The following is a 22,903-nucleotide window of genomic DNA, read 5'->3' on the forward strand; positions in this document are numbered from 1 at the left end:
AATGTCCACACTGCTTCACACACACAAGCACTCAGGAATTTCAGTGAGGGATCTAGAGGGATAAAATGTAGCCCTCTCAGAGATAAAATAATAAGAGTAGCTGTGCGGTGTTGACCTGTCACCCCCCTCCAAACACACACACACACACACACACACACACACACACACACACACACACACACACACACACACAGCTCTCCCAGCCATGGACATGGGCTCTGGTCTCCAGTGTGAGTGCGTGCCTGCCCTCCTCTTAAGTGCGCTATTCAAGCGCCTCTTAGAGAGAGGATCACTCCGGCCTCCGGAGAGCTTTAGAATTCCCTCATGCTGCCCTGAAGAGGGTGTGTGTTTTCATAGGACGGAGAAGTAAGACCCTCTCAACCCCCTGTGTGAAACCCTTTCAGAGCGGCTTCCTCCGATGATTTAAAGCGACAGTGGGGTTGTTTTCCCCCTCAGACAATGCCACCACTGGAGCCCATAGCCCTCTTCACTGTCACATCCTGCATTCCTGGACTAGATAACAGTGTGTGCCTTTTCCATGCGAAGGCGTCACACATTGTTTCTGGTTACAAACAAGATTACAATAGTTTAGTGAATTCTATTACACATCTAACCCCCCTGCCCTGCCCCCCCCCCCCCCCACAAACACACACTGCCCTCTTTCCTTCATCACACCCACTGGCATTGATGTGAGTATCTGAAACAAAACCATTGATTTCACGAGAACTCTATTCTTCTCAAAGAGCTGAAGGCTGACATGTGACATTGGAGTGATAATAAGCCTTGCTGCTAATGTTTCATCAGAATTCCCGGTACTTTTTGCAGGGGGTTTGCCAGCCTTTTTCCTGGACAGTGGATTAGTCAACAACAACAGATTACAATAATTGACTGCTTCACTGGTTCACTATGAGCTCTGTTGGGTGATTTTGAAAGGCAAAGCTTGTATGCCTGCAGGATGACAGTCAAACCCAATACTCACCCAGACACTTTCAGATTATATTATCATCTACAGTCGATTGATTAATCAACAAATGCTTAAATTCACTTAGTAGTACTTATTCCTTAACGGACAGTTTCCGGTTCATGGAGTAAGCCTAGCAGTAGATTTACTTTTCTTTTCAGTAGAAATCTCCACTGAATTTAGTCCAGAACTTCAGTACTTTTTTAGTCTAGAACTAAGCTTTATCAATGTATGGGAAAACACCCTAAATGTGCATTTCAGTCATTCTGAGTCAATTTAGTATACTTACAAATGACTTAAAGTAATCTAATGACTGACTGGCACTATGCAGTCCCAAGGCTGTCGGGATGAAGATCAGGGCCCCAGAGTATACATGTGGTTAGAGAAGTCTTCCCTGGCGTTGTGCCCTCTGATGGCTCTGCTGTGCTCCCTGCTCCCTGTCCAGATGCGGTCCCTCGGGAGTGCTACCCGGACGAGTGGCCCTGCCCCTCCTCAGGGGTGTGCATCCCCCTCCAGCAGCTTTGTGATGGCACCCCCCACTGCCCCGGGGGAGAGGACGAGACCAACAGCACCGTCGGACGCAACTGCAGTCAGTACCACTTCACATCTCTCTAGTTCTCTCCCTCTCTCCCTCTCTCTCTCTCTCTCTCTCTCTCTCTCTCTCTCTCTCTCTCTTATTCATAAACTATTGAAATTCAGAAGTGCACATATGAACAGTCAAGAGAGGTAGATTCTTTATTGTCTCCAGGGATAACCATTATAACACTTCATTCAAGTGAGTGAGAAAAATACATGAAGAGTAGTAACTGTTGTTGTCATTGCTGTGATGGTTGTGGTTGCCATGACTACTGTAAAACATTGTATGGCATTATGTTTGAAAAGGCATTCAATTGGGTCGAACAGTGAAGGGTGATGGGGGCAACTGACCAGGAAGAGCAGATAAAATTACCACATGACAAACCAAAATCACCTCAGAAAGTCCCTTGGACCCCCTGGTCCCTAAGATAAGATATTGTGTTATCTCAGAGTTTCGGTGGATCGGGTTATGTATTTAGGCGGCTTGGCAAAGGGATGTTGTTATGATACGGTTGATTGATGAGAACTGAGAAGTCTAATTTATGATTTGTGTGCTGAAGCTTACAGTAGCTCAATGTCCGTTTCCGCCTGAAGCTGTTTGCGAAGTACACACAACACACAGACCATTTTGGACGAAACTCCTTCAGTCCAAAACCTGAATAGACATATTAGACAGAGTTAGTGTGGTCACAGCTCCTAGGGTTGTAACCCTTATTCAACAAAAGCCTGGCTCTGACTGTAGTTTCTGGGATGTACTCTTGCTGGTAACTGTGTCTCTCCCAGAGGTTTTGCATCCATTGCCTAGGGCAACACCTCCTATGTGGGAGTGGAGTCACTCTGTACCACATGAAATTATGTTTAGCAGCTCATAGTAGCTTACCTGCCATTTCTTAGGTGTATCTTTAATTACCGTATATCTTGACATGACACAAACGGTGACATCTCGGTATTTTCACAGACTTTACGTCAAATAGGAATACAAGGAAGGATTTGCTATGGAAGGATTTGTTATGGTAATATTGTGTAGGCTATTATTACGGCATCACCATGGAGCCTACTATGCTCCTTCTAGGGAAATAAAGTGACATAATGACAGCGCTCTGCCCTGTGAGTTGAGTGGCAGTGCTGGACGGCCCTAACTTGTGAGTGTGTTGCAGGTATCTGGCGCTGCGCCTCTCTGAGCTGTGAGCACCGCTGTCACAAGTCCCCTGAGGGGGGCACCTGCACCTGCCCCGCCGGATACGTGGTCAGCAGCAACGACAGCCGCTCCTGCATCGGTAAAGCTGCCTCTCCTCCCATCTGCCATTTCACCTACAAATACAACACTGGGAGAATTGTCTGTCTAATTATAGGCCCCCTGTGTGTGTGTATGTGCATGTACAGTATGTGCATGCAGATCTTTCTTTTTTTGTATGAATATGTTCTAACATATTGGGTAAATGTATCTCCCTCACTGTCTCTCTTTCTCTCTCTCTCTCTCTCTCTCTCTGTCCCTCCCTCCATCTCCTGGGTGCCAGACTTTGACGACTGTAAGATGTGGGGTGTGTGTGACCAGCTGTGTGAGGACAGGATGGGCACCCACCGCTGCAGCTGCCAGGAGGGCTACGTGCTGGAGCAGCACCGCCACTGTCGAGCCAGCACCTCCTGTGAGTCCGGCCGCCCGGCCGCCCGCCTGTCACTCTGTCACTCAGCAGCCAACACTCACACTCCCCCGGACCACCACCAGCACCACCACCTCCTCCACCCCCACCCCCACCCCCTTGCTTACACAAACAGACCTCCTCCACCACCACCCCCACCCCCCTCCTTTCCCTGCCCACTGGTGCTTTGTTGCGGGCTGAATGTTATTTCAGCCAGTCGTTTGCTTATGCAGAGCGGAATATGGCCCAGGACCAAGAGACGGGTCCCCCAACTGTGCCCCTCAGGCCAAGTCAGTGGTGCCCCCAAAGCCCTGATTACGACAGTAGCTCATACGGAATTAGTCATCTGTGATCTCTCAATTATTTTGCTCTGTGGGTTGAATTCTGTTCTTCAATTAGTATATGGAAATCAGAGAATGACTACAGGCTTACAGATATTCCTTTTTCGCTACATGTTTGTCTTTGAAGGTTAAATGAATTTGTTTTTTCATTTGAAATATGCATTGCGATTACGATTTTCTCTCTGTAAAATGTGATATCAAGATTCACTCTTTTTTTGACTAAAGTATGTATTGTGTGAATGCTGGACATGGCTTCCTCTTGTCCTGACTGACTGCTGGGTGCTGTTGTGCAGCTGGTGCTCCCTCCCTGGTCTTCTCCAACGGCCGAGACCTGCTGATTGGGGACACCCACGGGAACAACCTGAGGACTCTGGTCGCCTCCCAGAACAGAGGGGTGGCTGTCGGAGTGGACTTCCACTATCAGAGCCAGCGCATCTTCTGGACTGACACCATTCAGAATAAGGTGTGTAATCAACTGGGCAGCGGGGAGTTTTGTACAAACCTGACCGGCAATCAATCAAAATATAAGGAAATCAAATTTTGAAACCTCCCTGTTAATAAAGGTAGATGAAAACGATCCGTCATTCCAAGAATACACAGTGTTCTGTCTCTCACTAGTGTGAGATAAAATTCCAGAGCATCCCAAAACAAGGATAGCGTCTCCACAGATATTCCAGGAAGCCCATCTGGTCAGCTGGAGGAGCTATCGGTGCTCCACTTTGTTTGTTGATAAGGCGAGCGTTTCATTCTGCAGGTTCATCCCCTTGACATGGACTAATGCTGCTCTCCCCCACACTGCACCAGTCTCCCTCAGCTCGGCAGTTACCTTGCCTCAGAGGGCAGCATGCCTTGGCTCCACTCCCATGTAGAGCCAGCCTGTCAAAAGTCTGCCTGTCAGTCCCATTTATTAACTCTTCAACAGGCCCTCCCGCCCCACTCCACTCCCCTCCACTCCCCTCCCACCCAAATAACCTAGTAATAGTGTTCAGGATAAACAAGCTGGCCATTTGTCGGTGTGGTTAAGCAGCGGAGGAAGCTGGCCCCCCACGTTGGATGGAGGAAATTCTTTGACTGATGCATCTAGATACCGCTAATGCTGTAATAATGGGAGCGCTGGGGGGGGGGTGGGGGGGCTTTGTTTGACGCTCTTGGCTGCTCTATGGGTTGAATCCCAGCCACGGGGGCTGAAAAGCCAGGACATACCAGCAACTGACCGGGTATCTGCGATCTGCCACCAACACCACTACTGAATGTCATAGGTCGTTAAAGTTAAGGGGTCCACAAACACAGTCTGCGAATGTTGCCTGGGAGGTTGCATTTCCCCATCTTAAATTTCGTTGGAACAGGTCAGCTGAAAAATCCTACTCTCGATTTGTGTCAGGGTTTGGTTTTCAAGGAAGGCCCAAGGGCGCAAAGAACCAAGAGTGGACGACGCTACAGTAAATGATTGTGCCGTAGAAGATAGTGCCATCTTGAAATATCTTGGAGGACAATTTCACAACACTTCCAAAGGAGATACCATTACATCCGTAATGACAGACAAGATAGTTGGCCAGTTCAGTTATCACAATGTCCTGGTTGTTACCAAGAGTAAATGTTCCTTTATTTCAATTACATGTTCAAATGTTTCACTAGTGACCCATATACAGCAGTAGCCCTACTACCTAATCTCCTTACAAGGATGCCTACTCTTTTGCTTGCCAGGTGTTTTCAGTAAAAATGGACGGTTCAGACCTACAGGTGGTCTTAAATATATCAGTTGACTACCCCGAGAACCTGGCTGTGGACTGGGTGAACAATAAACTGTATGTGGTGGAGGCCAGCGTCAACAGGATCGACATGCTGGACTTCGACGGGAGCAACCGCGTGACCCTGATCGCGGAGAATCTGGGAAACCCTAGAGGCCTGGCAGTGGACCCTACAGTCGGGTGAGTGAGTGTGTGTGTGTGTGTGTGTGTGTGTGTGTGTGAGTGTGTGTGTGTGTGTGTGTGTGTGAGTGTGTGTGTGTGTGTGTGTGTGTGTGTGTGTGTGTGTGTGTGTGTGTGTGTGTGTGTGTGTGGCGGGGTGAAAGAGGGCGAGAATGTGTGAGGGTAGGGGGGGATCTGCCCGTGTCCCCTATCTCATCATGGTCTCGTTCCAGCAAGCCAGACTCAAGAGAGCGTGACACCAGCAGATAGTCTCCCAAGTATTAGCTGGATGTAATAAAAAAGATGAGACCAATTGAAATCCAATCGTCAGGCACGGCCAGGTGGCCAGGCGGTATATGGGCACGTGATAATGAACATACATAGCGATGTAGCTCTTTGACACTGCTTTTTTCCCCCTCCCCTGTTTCAATGAACCTCGGATAAGAATCTGTGGGTTGAGTATTTGATTTCAGTTACACTATAGCTTAACCGCCCAGGTTGTGAGGGGTCGCATACTGTTGATACTGTTCATTCCTTTGAATCAGATTGACCGAGGGGCATGGGCAGCAGAGTAATGAGATCTCTGGGGTCTGTGCTATAGGTTCATGTTCTTCTCCGACTGGGACTCTTTGAATGGGGAGCCTGGACTGGAGAGGGCCTACATGGACGGGACTAACCGGTACGGCATCATCAGATCCAAGCTGGGCTGGCCCTCGGGGATCACTCTGGACATCGAGGCCAAAAGACTCTATTGGGTGGACAGCCGCTATGACTACATCGAAACCACCACCTACGATGGTCTGCACAGGTATGCATACATTATTGCATTTCAGATCAAATGTGCATCATATAATGATTTAAATCATTTATTTAAAAGTCCAGCCCATGGACCTGTTTGGTTACGGTATGAGTAACTGCTGGGTTTTGCTTTGCTTGACCCAACTGCACTGTGTTCCCCTGCCAGAAAAACAGTGGTGCATGGAGGCTCCATCATTCCACACCCGTTTGCCATCAGCCTGTTTGAGAGTACCGTCTACTACACCGACTGGACCAAGATGGCTGTCATGAAAGCGAATAAGTTCAGCGACACCAGTCCGCAAGTTGTGTACACCACAGCCCAGACGCCTCGTGGAGTGGCAGTCATTCACCCATACAGACAGCCAAATGGTAAGCCAGACACCAGGCATCGCTCTCCTCCTTTATGGGCCGTTGAAATGCGTTTAGTTCCATGAGTTAAAAAAATATTTTTTTGTAGATAGCTAACTTTTACAGCATTCCCATATATATTTTATGGCACAAGTGGATGCCAATTGAAAATAAATACATGTCTTTCCTACTAGCAGCTTAGTACTATGGAATGTTTTGGTGCAGAGAAAAAACCCTACAGAAATGTGATAACAGCTTGACATTGCCAAACATGTCACCGAAATGCATCAGTTAGCAGCTAGTTAGCCTTTGCCAATGCTATCTGTGCTACTCTTGATGTTTGCGCGGCAAATCTGTTGTCCATAATGACTTTTTAAGTCCATACTGACTGGTCAAGATGTGTTGTGGGGTGCCATTAGTCTATACTGTCTGTGTTTGTGTGTCTACAGTGAACAACCCTTGTGGGGCAGACAGAGGTGGCTGTGAGCACATCTGTGTTCTGAGTCACAGGACAGATAATGGAGGTCTGGGCTATCGCTGCAAATGCCGCATGGGCTACGACCTCCATGCTGATGGCAAACGCTGCGTTGGTAAGTTCAGTCCTCAGGCTTTCCCTGGATTTTGTGGAATAGGAGAGGTTTGCAGTATATACTGTATATACTGTATGTTGTAATATATAATCCTTTACTGTCCTTACTGCTTAGTTGTGTTTTTATATTATATACTTTAATTACTCTTTCTGCTTTTTAAGAATGTGTTTGTGTTGTATGTATGCTGCTGAGACCTTGAATTTCCCCTGGGGATCAATAAAGTATCTATCTATCTATCTGATTTATTTTATGAAATTTGAACTGACAGCAATTATGACATGATATTAGAGCCATTGTTAGTAGTGCTGATGTAATAATGTCAATACTAATAACGACAAACAAATGACTTTATATTTTTAAGTTTGATATTCCCTTGTATTGCAGAATGTGGTATTTATTGCTTAGAGTGATTTCCTGATGGTATGCCATTGGTCAGACTGCATGTGGACATTTCCCTGTGTGTGTGTCTCAGTTGTGATGGTAATTTTGATACCATAGATTTAATAGAGACCCAGTCAGACCAATAGTATGAAAAATCAGGAATAGAGTTTATTTACAATGATGCGCATCAAGGGAGAGACAGCATGACTTCACCTAAAGATCCATCAGCTGCTCTAACTAGACAAGGAAATAGTTAGAGTTTAAGTATCCTTCCAGGCTGACGGGAGATGGCGTTGGTCATCCCATCTCACGTGGACTACACTGAATCAGACCCTGATTAGTGGCAGCCTGGCAATCCGGAGCAGATAGCTACTGACGCAGCCATGCAGAACAGTGAAACACTGCAAAGTCATAATATTCCTGCTTATCTCTAAATACATAGTCACACACAGATATACACAGGGACAGTACAGATATCATACAGTCATTACATAGAATCATACTTTTAGTATCAAAGTGACCCACTAATGAGAAATGCAGAACATTAAACCACATATTGGAATATTGGACATAATGCAGAACATTAAACCATATATTGGAATATTGGACATAATGTTCTATTCCACTTTCTCTCAGTTGTTAGGCAGTTCCTGCTCTTCTCCAGTCAGCTGGCAGTGAGAGGGATCCCCTTTAACCTGTCTGCACAGGAGGACGTCATCCTGCCCATTACAGGCACCCCGTCCTACTTTGTCGGGGTGGACTTCAGTGCCGAGGATGACGCCATATTTTTCTCGGACACTGCCAAAGACATCATCTACAAGCAGAACGTGGACGGAACTGGTGAGATTGTTTTCCTTCTCTCCTCCAAATAAATAAATAAAAACACAGTAAATGCCCCACAATTCCCCAGCTCCCAAAGCACTGGGTCCCAGCTCAGCATTTCAAAAAGGAGGTTTCAAAATGCATGAGTTTACCTCCTTTGGTCTCCTAAAATAGCTATGGCTGCGACTCTTAATATGAGATTATTGGGACTCTGGCAGCGGTCGAGCGAGGCCGCTGAGTCCAGAGCCCGAGCATGTGATCCTCTGAGGTCAGAGCAGCACGGAATCATGGGAGTGTCTTATGGGGCAGGGTGACGTGGGGGAAGGGTAAGCATGCAAAGGCTAAAGTGAGAAAGGTTCACCTAATGCCCAGAGTCACCATGGCCTAGTCTAAAGAACACTGACCCACAAAGACGCATGTCGTTTCTATCTCAAGGAATAAAAGATATAGAGAGTTTTGGATATCTGGTTACAAACATACCTACACAGACACTGTGTTCAGAACTGCCAATCATTCAATACATAGTACACTACTGTATATAGTGAATATCTATACAGTATATTGTTCATTGACTATAGTGAATGAGTGGATATTCCAAACACAAAGATTCACAAGGATGAAATGACAGCAGTAATCTCGGCACCAGTGAATCCCAGAGAAACAGGAGAGCGTGCAGTGTGTGTTTCTGTGTGCCTGTTTGGCGTGCAGTGTGTGTTTTTGTGTGCCTGTTTGTTGGTCTTGCCTGCATCTTGCCCCATGTGACCCAGCCTGGCTGTGTGTGTGAGTGTGCACAGGCTGCTCGGGACTAGATTCGGCCTGACAGTCTATTTGCTTAAAAGTCTTCCCACTTTCATCTCTGTATTAAAAATTGCGCGGTGCCTCCGCTTTGATCTGGACAGGCCGGGAGGTGCTGGCCGCCAACCGGGTGGACAGCGTGGAGGACCTGGCTTACGACTGGATTTCAAAGAACCTGTACTGGACCGACCCGCGCTACCGCAGCATCTCGGTCATGAAGCTGGCCGACAAGTCCAGACGGGCCATCGTCCGGAACCTCAACAACCCGCGGGCCATCGTGGTGCACCCAGTTGTGGGGTAAATGCTGCTAGGTTGGGATGTGGAGGGTGGGAAGGGGGGGCATTGGGTGAGGGAGGGGTAGTTACTTCAACAGTGATGGACAGTTATGTCCAAATGTAATGTATGTATGCGTATGTGTTACTTACATTGAAGAACACATGCTATTTCTATAGGATAGTCCTGTGGTGCCTTGGAAACATATTAAGAAAATGAGTGTGAATAATTTACAATAACAGTATCCACAGGTGGTGGTGGTGTTGGGGTAGAGGAGTAGCGTAAGCTGAGGTAATCACTGGAGCCCCCAGATGTCAGCTGAGCTGACCTGTCAGCAGGGGGATGGGGGATGGGGCTGCCAGAAACATGACTCAAATCCCCTCCTTTCTGTCCCCTCCGCCGCCACCACACCAGGAAAAAGCCAACTGGGTACTTGGATCCAGTCACACCTCGAATAATACAAGAGGTGTCCATCTATCCCTGGATCCCTCCCGGCTTTGAACCCCAAATCTGATAAAAAGGGCTCTTTATTTAGCGCTGGTGGGACATTTCCAAGGGCTTCAAAGTCGTAAGGCCCCTGGGCCAAAGAGCCTAGATTAGTGCTGCATGAAGGCCGGTATTGTGACCAACACTAAGAACTTGGCTTAAATGGAAAAGCCCCATGGAGTGCTCAAAATACACTGTCTGTAGCAGTTCATAAACGCAACCATGCCATTTCTTTCATTCTATAGTGTTGTGCTCAAGCCAGATTTTCCATTATTTCTTGGCAAAACAAACTCAAATCAACATACATGATCTCAATGTGTCCTCTTTCTCTCTTGACAGATACATTTTCTGGACAGACTGGTACCGCCCGGCGAAGATTATGCGCGCCTGGTGTGACGGGTCACATGCCCTGTCAATTGTAAACACAACTCTTGGCTGGCCTAATGGCCTGGCCATCGACTGGAGGTGAGCCAAACCAATGGTCCCCAGCGCGCCACTGACGCGAAGCAACACCTGCACAATGCCCCATTCAGCCAGAGCCAGCGTTGCGGGGAAACATGCCCCTGTCATTTTTCATTCACCAAAGCAGCCCCACTACACTGAGTCACCGGTTGAGTTTTTATATATCCGATACAAGAAATGACCAACGCTGGACCTTGTGTATTTTGCTGTTGTTGTGCCTATTGTTTACACATCTGCCTGGCCTGTAAGCTCCTTACAGACATGAGCCTGCAGTAATCCTTTGCTCAACGCTGGCCCAAAGCTGACTCATGAGTCCTGTGTGTTCCCCCAGCTCTCAGCGCCTCTACTGGGTGGACGCCTTTTTCGACAAGATCGAGCACAGCTCGTTTGACGGGCAGGACCGGCAGTCCCTGGACCGCATCACCCAGATCTCCCATCCCTTTGGACTGACCATATTTGGAGGTCTGTTCTGGTGCTCTCATTGGCTCTGTGACAAGCAAAAAGAAAGAAAACTGCTGCAAATGTTCTGCAAAAAACAAAATCCACTCACTACTAGGCCTAATAGTTATATTGTTTACAATCCAATGAAGTTGGGACCTTCTGCAGCTCAAGTAGCTTTAGAAGAACTACAGGCCCCCAGAGTGGTTGTTCCTCATAGCTAACGTCTGTCATAGTTTAATTATAACTCGCTAATCCTGTGTGGTGACAACGTCAGCAAACAAGGGCCACTATTGATAAATAGCCGGCAATTACGCCTCCTCAAACCGCCAGTTCTGCTAATACCCCTAGTGGTGAGAGATAAAGGGTCTAATGTCAGAGTTAGTGCCCTGCACAGCCCCCTACTGCATTCTGACCAATTCCTCTTCCCCCCTGGCCAGGTTATGCATACTTCACCGACTGGAGGCTGGGTGGGATCGTGCGAGTGCGCAAGACGGACGGGGGAGAGATGGTGGTTATCAGAAGGGGCATCAGTCGCATCATGCACGTCAAAGCTTTCAACTCCAACTCCCAGATTGGTGAGAGACGCTCCCGCAGAATTTGTGTGTGTGTGTGTGTGTGTGTGTGTGTGTGTGTATGTGTGTGTGTGTGTGTGTGTGTGTGTGTGTGTGTGTGTGTGTGTGTGTGTGTGTGCGTGCGTGTGTGTGTGTGTGTGTGTGTGTGTGTGTGTGTCTGTGGTGGTCAGGTTGTTTGATTTAAATCCCTTTTTTTACCCAAACATTCCTCCAGATTTCAGCACTACATTACTGAGATGGAGCAACATGCGTCCCACATCTAATACATCCCACATGAATGACATTTCTCTAATTCTTTTTTTTTCTGCCCCCTCTCAGGTGGTAATTTCTGTAACAGACAGTCCAACCCTAACGGGGACTGCAGCCATTTCTGTTTCCCGGCCCCGGACTCCCAGCGGGTGTGCGGCTGCCCGTACGGCATGAAGCTGGGGCCCGACCAGCGGACGTGTGTGGACGACCCCACCAACGAGCCGCCCACGCTGCAGTGCGGCGCCAACTCCTTCTCCTGCACCAACGGGAAGTGTGTGCCCCAGAGCTACCGCTGCGATGGCGTGGACGACTGCTATGACCAGAGCGACGAGGCCGGCTGCGGGACACACAGTAATACTCTACTGTTTTTTTTTTGGTGAAGTGAAGTCAATGGGGAACATGAAATGGATTGCATTGTCATTGTTTTTATTGTTCTCATACTTCAGAGTGAATGAAAATGCTGCTCATAATGGCAGTTTGATCCACATTATCAAATAAATTAGAATAGTTTACTAAAGGCCTGTAATGAATTCATTTCTGCATATTGTACACTTTTACTGAATGGCTGCATGAGTTTGTTGGCCTTGTTGATGGCATTGCAGTGTTTCAGCTCTCTCACATTATTGACCATGTTGCAGACACCACCTGTTCACCCACGGCCTTCACGTGTGCCAACCAACGGTGCATACCCAGGAACTGGCGATGCGATGGGCACAATGATTGCTCCGATGGCAGCGACGAGCGCCCCTGCCCCACCCAGGTCCCGGGCACCTGCCAGGCTGACCAGTTCACCTGTGCCAACCATCACTGCATCCCCCACACCTGGCGCTGTGACACAGACAATGACTGCGGAGATGGCTCCGACGAGGCTGACTGCGGTAAGCTAGGCCACAGGGGACAGGAGTGGCCACTAGATGACTAGGCACTAGATTTGGCATGATCAGCCTTTTTTCCAGTCTGTTGCCTTTAGAAGATATTAAGTGAGAAACACAAAAAATGAAGAGAAGAACACAGACAATGAAAGATCAGGCGTGTAGATGCACGGTTCCCACGGGTCATGGAATTTCTGGAATATCATGGAATTTTGGAAAGTCTATTCCAGACATGGAAAGTCAGGGAATTTTATCATGTTGGGGTCAAAGACATGGAATATCAGGGAATTTTGTTGTAGCAGTTTAAAATTCACTTGTCAAAATACACACAAATATTTCTACGCAGAACTGGTGTATATCTGGTTATTTGATTTACTGCTTCCTTGAGTATCCCAACATTGTTTATTTAATGGCCATTTATTCATGTCCCACTCTAAAAAGTAAAATATTCTTGAACACTATACGTTAGTAAATAGTATAGTAAGTCATGGAAATTCAGTTTTTTTATGTCAGGGAAAAGTCATGGAATTTTACATTTGACTTAGAGTGGGAACCCTGTAGATGATGACCCCCACCGGACCCCAGTCTCTGTGTCCCATCCAACACTGAATCTGAATGGAGTCTTCATCCACCTGTGTCTCTGTCTCTGTGACCCCCCCCCAGACTTCCAGGGCACATGCCACCCTGACCAGTTCCAGTGCCCAGACCACCGGTGCATTGCCCCTGCGTACGTGTGCGACGGGGACCGGGACTGTGCGGACGGAGCTGACGAGCAGGGCTGTGGTGAGTCTGCTGTGGTTTCATGGCCTTGTTTGTCTGTCTTGTTTACAAACAGCATGTTTTTCCACTGGGACATCCACGGCTGTCATAAACAACACAAATGTACTTAATGCCTTAATGGAATTAACTTGATAGAATGATTCTTGGAAGTGGATTGCAAACTGTGTTGTTATTTCAACTCACCGAGCGATTGTTGTGTTGTAGTGTACAATTGTACTGCCTACGAGTTCAAGTGTGCCAATGGGCATCAATGTGTGAACTCCTTCTACCGCTGTGATGGGGTCCATGACTGCAATGACCGATCAGACGAAGCAGGCTGTCGTAAGTACATTGTTTATAGTAGTGTTGTCACCTGTAGGTCAACTGTCCACTGTCAGATTTCCTTTTGAGAATGTTTACCAGATATGTAATATATATATACATGTGATTATACCGTATGTACCTATATACGTATGATAGTACGCATAGTACGTATAATAATAAAGTAGCAGCTACTGTTGTGAAGGTGACAATGAAGATATGACACTTTTTCAGTCTCATAAAAACTCTCCCCTCTCCTGCTCAGCCACGAGGCCCCCTGGCATGTGCCACCATGAGACGGAGTTCCAGTGCCAGTCTGACGGCAGCTGTGTGCCCTCGTCCTGGGAGTGCGACGGCCACGCCGACTGCGCCGACGGCTCGGACGAGCACCACGGCTGCCCGCCGCGCACCTGCACCTCCTCGCAGTTCCGCTGCGACAACGGCAACTGCGTGTTCCGCGGCTGGGTGTGCGACGGTGACAACGACTGCCGGGACATGAGCGACGAGCGCGACTGCCCCACGCCGCCCTTCCGCTGCCCCAGCTGGCAGTGGCAGTGCCCGGGCCACAGCGTCTGCGTCAACCTGAGCCGCGTCTGCGACAACGTGCCCGACTGCCCCAATGGCGCCGACGAGTCGCCACTCTGCAGTAAGTCTGCCTCTGTCCTCAACCTCTGACACGCAGCAGATGGCCATATATACGTCATGTACACAACCTGCCCCTTTTGAGATTGTGCAGTCACAGATTGTCTCTGTTCTCTCAGACATAACACGCACACACACACACAGTGGCACACACACATACACACAGTGGCACACACACACACACTCACACACACACACGCACACATAGTGGCACACACACACACATATACACACACACACACACACGCACACATAGTGGCACACACACACACATATACACACACACACACACACACACACACACACACACACATACACACACACACAGTGGCACACACACACGCACACACACTCACACACACACACACACACACACACAGTGGCACACACACACACACACACACACACACACACTCACACACACACACACACACACACACACAGTGGTACACACACACAAACACACACACAGTGGCACACACACACACACACACACACACACACACTCACACACACACACACACACACACACACACACAGTGGTACACACACACACACACACACACACACACAGTGGCACACACACACACACACACACACACACACACACTCACACACACACACACACACACACACAGTGGTACACACACACAAACAGTGGCACACACACACACACACACACACGCACAGTGGCTCATACCCAGCCCCTTTCACTCTGCAGGGTTGAATGGTATACACAATCATTTCTGATCACAAAGCTAATTGTTGGTGTTTTCATGGTCCATTTGCCCTTTTGGGACTCTTTGTTTGTTCACTGTATCCAATGAAACATCTTCTTCTGTAAATTTAGCTGATAATGGAACCTTTTGTGTGTTTTCTTCCTTTTCTGGTGATTAGATTGTTAGCTAATATGATTACACATGTGTCAGCTGTGTTGTTTGTCTTGTTTTTGTGGTTTTACTTATTTGGACTCATTTGTGTCAGTGTTGGGAAAAAACCCTTTGCATACAAATCATGCATGTGGTTGATCTGGTCTGGATTAACTTTAAAGTGACCTGTGATTTCCCTTTCATGCCTTCCTCAATGCTTTCAGATGAGCCTCTACCAGGTAGGCAAACCCGCAATCATTCACCCAGTCCCTTTTGCATGTAGCTCTGATCTATCCCTAAACATCGCCCTGCCACATCCCTACTAACCCCCGACAAACAGGGTAGAAGAGTTCCATGCTACTGCGCCGAAATCTTCTGGACGTCTGTAGTGTAGAAACCTAGCATGAGCAACGCACTGTATGCTAGCATTTGATTCTGAAAGGAATCTGTGGTGTAGATTTCCAAGCTAATAACCCATTAGAGCTGACGTTAACGTTTTTATTACTAAGTATTAACCTGCCAAAGCCATCTGCCTCGTCTGCTCTTTCCAATGGTCTTCACCATCGTAACATCCAAGTATGAACTCACTGGACAATTCATTCAAAGACTTTGTTTTTATCTAATGTTGTGTAAATAGCATCTAGAGTCAAAGGCAAATTCCCTGAATGAATTTCCCCGTTTGCTGCATGTGTGAGTGTCTGCTGTGATGATGGAGTGGAATGTTGACCCTTACCTGGCCTCACCTCTGCCCCCTCGCCTGCGTTGCCCTCCAGACCAGGAGAGCTGCACGGACAACAACGCGGGCTGCACCGATGGCTGCATCCAGGGCCCGTTTGGCGCCCAGTGCACCTGCCCTATGGGCTTCCAGCTGACCAACGACTCCAAGACGTGCGAGGACATCGACGAGTGCCAGCCGCGGGGCCTCTGCAGCCAGCACTGCTTCAACGAGAGGGGCTCCTTCAGGTGCCACTGCCAGGACGGCTACACACTGGAGGCCGACCAGCGCACCTGCAAAGTCTCAGGTGTGTGTGTGTGTGTGTGTGTGTGTGTGTGTGTGTGTGTGTGTGTGTGTTTACTTCCTAAACTACTTTTGAGGATGTTTTTCCAAACAAAACAAGTATGTTCTCAGTCTGTAGAGCACAATGAGTTGGTGAAAGAAACTCGTGACAATATCATAACTAAATTCCAAAGTACCTGTTTTTGCATACAACAATACAACAGGAACAGAAAGACAGTAAGTCTACTTTGGATCTATGCCCATTCATGTCCAGTGAAATTTGCGAGATGAATCTGACTGACTCACTGAGCTATGACATGCCCTGTCAGTGGGCGAGAGGGAAATGACCCAGGCGGAGCCAGAGATGGCCCTGCCTGGCCGTCTCCCTTTCCTCTGCTGGACCCCCATCTCGGATTACGGCCGATAAGAGAGAAATCACATATGTCAGTCAGACGTCCTCAGATGGGCCTATTAGGATCTAATCCGAAACAAAGGCTTGGTTATGAGCTGGGCTGTCTCAGACATGAGGCCCTTCCCCAATGAGACATCACTCACTGCCATTGGGCTGACAGAGAGCCTCCATTGCGTGACTGGTTTCAAGTATTTTGTAATACCTCTATGATTAGAGAATCTAATGTATCATAAAGATGGATGGTGTTTTTTCCCCCACAGGTTCAAGGGAGACATTCCTGTTGGTTGCCAGTCGAAATCAGATCATATCGGATGACATTTCATCCCAGCCCAATGTTGTCCGTTCCCTGGTGCGTGATGGACGCAATATTGTGGCTGTGGACTTCGACTCGGCCACTGACCGTGTCTACTGGTCGGACACGACGCAAGACAGGATCTGGAGTGCCCACAAGAACGGCAGCGACAGGACTGTTGTGAGTGCCAGTCTGCCAAACCTCCCTAACACAAAACACACACACACACACACACACACACACACACACAGACACACACACACACACACACATACATAAACAGTATGGTGGGAATGTCATTGCCATTCACAATCAGTTGAGGGAAAGTGGAATAGAACATTATGTCCAATATTCCAATATGTGGTTTAATGTTCTGCATTTCTCATTAGTAGGTCACTTTGATACTAAAAGTATGATTCTATGTAATGACTGTATGATATCTGTACTGTCCCTGTGTATATCTGTGTGTGACTGTATTTAGAGATAAGCGGGAATATTATGACTTTGCAGTGTTTCACAGTTCTACATGGCTGCGTCAGTAGCTATCTGCTCCGGATTGCCAGGTTGCCACTAATCAGAGTCTGATTCAGTGTAGTCCACGTGATATGGGATGACGAACGCCATCTCCTGTCAGCCTGGAAGGATACTTAAACCCTAACTATTTCCTTGTCTAGTTAGAGCAGCTGATGGATCTTTAGGTGAAGTCATGCTGTCTCTCCCTTGATGCGCATCATTGTAAATACACTCTGTTCCTGATTTTTTATACTATTGGTCTGACTGGGTCTCTATTAAATCTATGGTATCAAAATTACCATCACAGTGGACCGGGGTGCGATTTTGGAACCCGTTGCTGGATAAAGCAGTCTGCTAAATACTACTAAACTTCAAAACGCAAACACACCCACACTACAGCACACTGCGTCATCCTTACACAGGTTATTAATGAACTACTCCTTGGTACCCGACAGATCTTTGACAGTGGCGTGACAGTCACAGAGAGTATTGCAGTAGACTGGGTGGGCAGGAACCTTTACTGGACAGACTATGTGCTGGAGACAGTGGAAGTGGCCAAGCTGGACGGATCGCACAGGACTGTGCTGGTCAGCCAGAACATCACCAACCCCAGAGCCCTAGTGCTGGACCCCAGAAACGGGTAAACACAACAACAATAATATCAACATAAGACATAAAAGCACTAGCATGAATACAAAATGAACATTGCTAAGATAAATATAAAAATGTATGTTAAAACAAACTTAGCACAGGACAGGTCAGACTGCAGACAGCTGTTGTTCATATTGTGTCCCTTCACCGCCTCTCAGGATCCACCTGATGTTCTGGACTGACTGGGGGAGAAACCCACGTATTGAGCGGGCCAGCATGGACGGGAAAATGAGGACCACAATCATAAGCAAGAAACTGTACTGGCCCAATGGACTGACCATTGACTACCCCAACAACCTTCTCTACTTTGCTGATGCCTACTTGGACTTTATTGACTTCTGTGATTACGACGGGAACAATCGGAAACAAGTGCTAGCTAGTGACCTGGTAAGGAGCTGACTCACACTTATTGTCATTCATATTGATTAAAGGGGAGTCCTTCTTCCGACTTGAAACCTTGAAACTTGGAAATTTTGTTTCCGAGTGGAAACAAAATGTCCTACAGTAAGATTGAGTGCAGCTTTAAACAGAATGATAAAGAGTGGATAATATGCATTGTAAAGTGTTATAACTGAAATAGCCACTTTTTGGAACCAGCCTAATGGCTTTTCCACCTAGGTTACTTTTCACAAGATTTACTATTTCCTACTGGTCACCATTCGTCAAAATTTTTTTTAAAAAAAATCAGAAAGCAAGCCCTCAGTGGTACTGAGAAAATAACATGACATTTTGATATTAGAAGACCAGTTGATCACCACCAGACATGTTGATAAAAAAATTAATGATCAATTTTCATTGTGCCCTGAATGATGTGAGTAAACATGCCCTTTTTGTCTTTTGCCACCCTGTTCTCAATGAAAAGGTACTGCAACATCCCCACGCAATTACCATTTTTGAGGATTTTGTGTATTGGACCGACAGATACGTCAACCGTGTGATCCGCGCCCATAAGTGGCACGGGGAGAACCAGACAGTGATGCTCTACAATCTCCCCCAGCCCATGGGCCTCGTGGCAGTGCACCCGGCCAGGCAGCCCGCAGGTAGGCACCGGCCTGGCACCAGCACCCCCCGCTGAGCCGCGACATGCTAATAATGTTACGCAAGAGTAAAGGAGAATGTTGATCCATTTGTTGTTGGAGCAGGATTTCATACTGAGAGACGGTTTTAGGGAGTTCAGTCCACAACACACTTTAGTCCTCCTCACCAGATGCACACTGTCCACCATCCCTAAGTGCACTTGAGTTGTATTTGTTTACAGTTGACGCTAGCATTTGTTGGTCAGTCATGTAATTGTACACAGAACTAGACCACACTCTGCCCCGCACCCCATTTGCTGTGGGTGTTTATGTTGGAGCCTCTCATTAGTCCTGAAATACCTCTGAAGGCTCTTGCTCTTGCTCTTGCTCTTGCTCTCTCACAGGTGATAACCCGTGCCAGGCGAGTCCCTGCACACACATCTGCCTCCTCTCCACCGTGGGCCCCCGTTTCTACTCCTGCGCCTGCCCCTCGGGCTGGACGCTGGCTGCTGACCAGCTCACCTGTGCCAGAGGTAGGCAGCCCGCCAACCTGTCCGGCCAATGGCGGCGTTATCTCTCCTCCTCTGATTAAGGAAAGGAAATCAGGCTGGACTCTCTGTGGTGCAGAAGTCGGCGGGGTCTACTGTAACTACTGTGTTGGACTTGGAACATAACGACATATTGTTTTAAAGTAGCATATCATAATACGGTGAATGGGCAAAGCTCATGTCACAGGACAGCTGTGCAGTTGTTCTCGGTGGCATCTAGCTGCCAAGGGATGGATGAGGAGAAGGGAAACACTCCCTCTGGAGAGATTGGCTCAAGCTCAGTTGAAAGAGAACCTGTCAACAGCCCCCTATTTTCAATTCCATCCCTAAAATCTCATTCCAAAAGCAAATGTGATTAGTCCTACTGTACCAGAAGGCCTAGTTGAGATGAGACACGAGAGAGAGAGAGAGGGAGACAGTCCTCTTCAGGTCAACAGCACAGGTCAGCTCAGCTCAGCTCAGCTCAGTCTCGGGTTTCAGCCATTTTCTCCCTCTCTCAGCAAATGTCAAATGCGCTCTCTCCCACCGAGTGACTGATTGATTACCCCCGAGGGGAAAATGGCTGCAGGTCCAGCCTGATGCTAATCTCTGATGACAAAGCCAATCACCATCTCCAGGCCTCCGGCTCTCTTAAGCCATACCTGAATCTACACCCCCCCCCCCCTCCAGCTCTCTTAAGCCATACCTGAATCTACACCCCCCCCCCCCCCCCTCCGGCTCTCTTAAGCCATACCTGAATCTACACCCCCCCTTTCTCCCTGTCTAAATGCATAGCTCCCTCTCATCCCATGGTGTGTGATGGTGGCCCATGTGGAGAGGGTAATATCTGCCTTGTCTTGTCTCGTATGTCAACAGTGGAGGATCCCTTCCTGGTGGTCGTCCGTGACAGTATCATCTATGGAATCCCCCTCAACCCTGATGACAAGAGCAACGATGCCATGGTGCCGGTGGCTGGTCTCCATAACGGATACGACGTGGACTTTGACGACTCGGAGGAGATGATCTACTGGGTGGAGCACCCGGTGAGTGGCACCACTACATCTACAGTATATGTCCACTGGTGTCCAGACATCAATACTGATAGAGCTCATGAAATGCACAAACTTAAAGCCTTTACACACTGAGGCCATATATTTCATCTCACTTTGTGTCAGTTCCATGACGTTACTTTGTGCTTACACACCGACTCCAAAACAGTTTGTCAAAAATGTTTTCGGAACAGGTTTGTTCCTTTACGGATTAACTTTGAAGCTTTGCTTCCACTTATTGTTCTCAGGTGCAAATATCAAATCTTTTCCATGCCCATGTTAACTTGTTTTCAGTAATATTATCTAGGGATGTTTTTATTTCAATTGAACTTCTGTTTGATGATCAATGACCATTGTGTTATTCTTCTCTACTTAATTCCTTTGGCTTCCTCGTCTGTGGCTTGCTCTTTTGATGCTTCTGTCTACTAATCTAAACAAACAAACAAACACACAAACAAGCAGAACAAACCCTTTTGTTGTCCCATGTGTTGACACGTCAGTGTGACCTGAGGTCTGCTTATTCAAGTAGTCTGTCAGATCTAATTCAAAACTTCTGTACCACTGAGGAGAAGAGACATTTTCAATCCAAATGAATTTCTCTTTTTGACTCATCTTCATTTTGTTCAGTATGTTAAAATATTCAGCATATCATAGTCCTGGATTGAGGCCTATCTCTCTCTCCGTTCTAGGGGGAGATCCATCGGGTGAAGTCAGATGGCATGAACAGGACAGAGTTTGCCCCTGCGGCCATTTTGGGCTCCCCAGTGGGATTGGCTCTGGACTGGATGACTCAGAACCTCTACTACACAAACCCATCCTCCCAGTCCATAGAGGTGTGCAGAGAACAGTGACACTTGATACGATACATGCTCCACAACTTTGACATGTCATGGTCAAGTTATAAAATCAATGCAATATCATCTCAATAATACAATGTCATGCTGTTGTGTAATATTAGATTTGCAGAGAGCTTGTCATGAATTGTTTTTTTGCATACACTTCCATTTATCCTGATGAAGATCGGTCAGTTAAAAGTTGGTCAGTAAATAGTTTAAAAAAACAAGGAGAGTGTAACTGCAAGTGTATGTCCTGCTCATGTCGTCTGCTGCCTCTCTCTGGCAGGTCCTGAGGCTGAGAGGGGCAGTGCAGTACAGGAAGACGCTGATCACCAACAACGGCTCTCCCACCGGTGCTGGCACGCCCACTGGCATCGCGGTGGACCCGGCACGCGGGTAAGCCCCGTTCAGCACACCGTGCGCCTGCCTGGCATGACAGCTGATCCTCCTGCTCGTGGGGCCCTGGCAGGTCTTCTGCCATCTGCCCGGCTCCAGGAGCCCACTGAACACATGACCAACGGGCACCAACAGGAGAAATACTAGACTAATACACACACACACACACACACACACACACACACACACACACACATAGAGGAAGGTTGAGGAAGAAAGCTTTCTGAAACATAACCTAGAATTCATTAAAACGTCTTACTGCTGTCAACTTTACTCTGTTGATAGAGAGATCAAAGTGATGTAATGGTGTTCGTATTTCTGTGTGTCAGTGTTTGTCAAGCTATGCTGCCATTTGGCGCCCAGTTCATGGAATATTTCTTTACAACCCATGCCTACTGAAAACAATGAGGGCTCTGATAAGAGGCACTATCACCAAAATGAGAGAAGAATGGTTAGCCAGGTTAACATCACATCTCCATGTGTGGTTCCTCAGGAGGATGTACTGGACTGACCAGGGCACGGAGAGCGGCATCCCAGCTAAGGTGGCGGCCGCTAACATGGACGGCTCTGACCCCATCAACCTCTTCACGACCAGCCTGGACCATGTGGAGTTCATCACCATTGACATCAAAGAAAACAAGCTCTACTGGTCCGTCACCTCAACTGGAGTGGTAAACTGCTTTATTGCTACAGGCCACATTGTAATGATTGTCAGCATATAAGGAGACCTGTACATTTACAAGTTGAATATCTGGAAAGCTGACTAAATTAATTTTTATTTTATGACGTCAGATTGAGCGCGGTGATCCAGATGGGACAAACCGCATCACTATGGTAACTGGGCAGTCGCACCCCTGGGGCGTGGCCGTGCATGAGTCCTTCCTGTACTTCACTGATCGGGATTATGAGGTGATCGAGCGTGTGGACAAGGCCACGGGCGCCAACAGGGTGGTGCTGCGGGACAACGTGTCCGGCCTGAGAGTGCTGAAAGTGCACTACAGAGACAGTGAGTATCGCTGGACGACTCCTCCAATGCTATCAAATGTTCGCCATTAGCTCCCTGTGCTACTCAGAATGGCAGTTGCAACAGCTCAGCACCAGGAATATTT

At 47.6% G+C, this 22,903-nt stretch overlaps 1 protein-coding gene across 1 annotated transcript in view; it reads left to right on the forward strand.

Moving 5' to 3' along the window:
* lrp2a (low density lipoprotein receptor-related protein 2a) overlaps positions 1-22,903 on the forward strand; it is a 67,722-nt gene that overhangs the window by 11,945 nt on the left and 32,874 nt on the right. Inside the window, exons 8-36 of the mRNA XM_076263938.1 lie at positions 1,407-1,550; positions 2,695-2,814; positions 3,055-3,183; positions 3,812-3,981; positions 5,223-5,446; positions 6,027-6,233; positions 6,390-6,592; positions 7,021-7,161; positions 8,179-8,382; positions 9,264-9,456; positions 10,258-10,383; positions 10,712-10,842; positions 11,259-11,396; positions 11,712-11,993; positions 12,281-12,520; positions 13,178-13,297; positions 13,499-13,615; positions 13,860-14,240; positions 15,879-16,127; positions 16,775-16,986; positions 17,775-17,959; positions 18,129-18,357; positions 18,833-19,010; positions 19,391-19,519; positions 20,390-20,556; positions 21,252-21,395; positions 21,685-21,794; positions 22,288-22,465; positions 22,587-22,800. Of these exons, the coding sequence (XP_076120053.1) occupies positions 1,407-1,550; positions 2,695-2,814; positions 3,055-3,183; positions 3,812-3,981; positions 5,223-5,446; positions 6,027-6,233; positions 6,390-6,592; positions 7,021-7,161; positions 8,179-8,382; positions 9,264-9,456; positions 10,258-10,383; positions 10,712-10,842; positions 11,259-11,396; positions 11,712-11,993; positions 12,281-12,520; positions 13,178-13,297; positions 13,499-13,615; positions 13,860-14,240; positions 15,879-16,127; positions 16,775-16,986; positions 17,775-17,959; positions 18,129-18,357; positions 18,833-19,010; positions 19,391-19,519; positions 20,390-20,556; positions 21,252-21,395; positions 21,685-21,794; positions 22,288-22,465; positions 22,587-22,800 (5,265 nt within the window). The remainder of the gene's footprint in view (positions 1-1,406; positions 1,551-2,694; positions 2,815-3,054; positions 3,184-3,811; positions 3,982-5,222; positions 5,447-6,026; positions 6,234-6,389; positions 6,593-7,020; positions 7,162-8,178; positions 8,383-9,263; positions 9,457-10,257; positions 10,384-10,711; positions 10,843-11,258; positions 11,397-11,711; positions 11,994-12,280; positions 12,521-13,177; positions 13,298-13,498; positions 13,616-13,859; positions 14,241-15,878; positions 16,128-16,774; positions 16,987-17,774; positions 17,960-18,128; positions 18,358-18,832; positions 19,011-19,390; positions 19,520-20,389; positions 20,557-21,251; positions 21,396-21,684; positions 21,795-22,287; positions 22,466-22,586; positions 22,801-22,903) is intronic.

Source organism: Alosa pseudoharengus, unplaced genomic scaffold, assembly GCF_046254945.1.
Source record: "Alosa pseudoharengus isolate Yale_2024_CS ecotype anadromous, Long Island Sound unplaced genomic scaffold, YU_APseudo_1.1 YU_APseudo_1.1_scf_3, whole genome shotgun sequence".
Lineage (NCBI taxonomy): Eukaryota > Metazoa > Chordata > Actinopteri > Clupeiformes > Clupeidae > Alosa > Alosa pseudoharengus.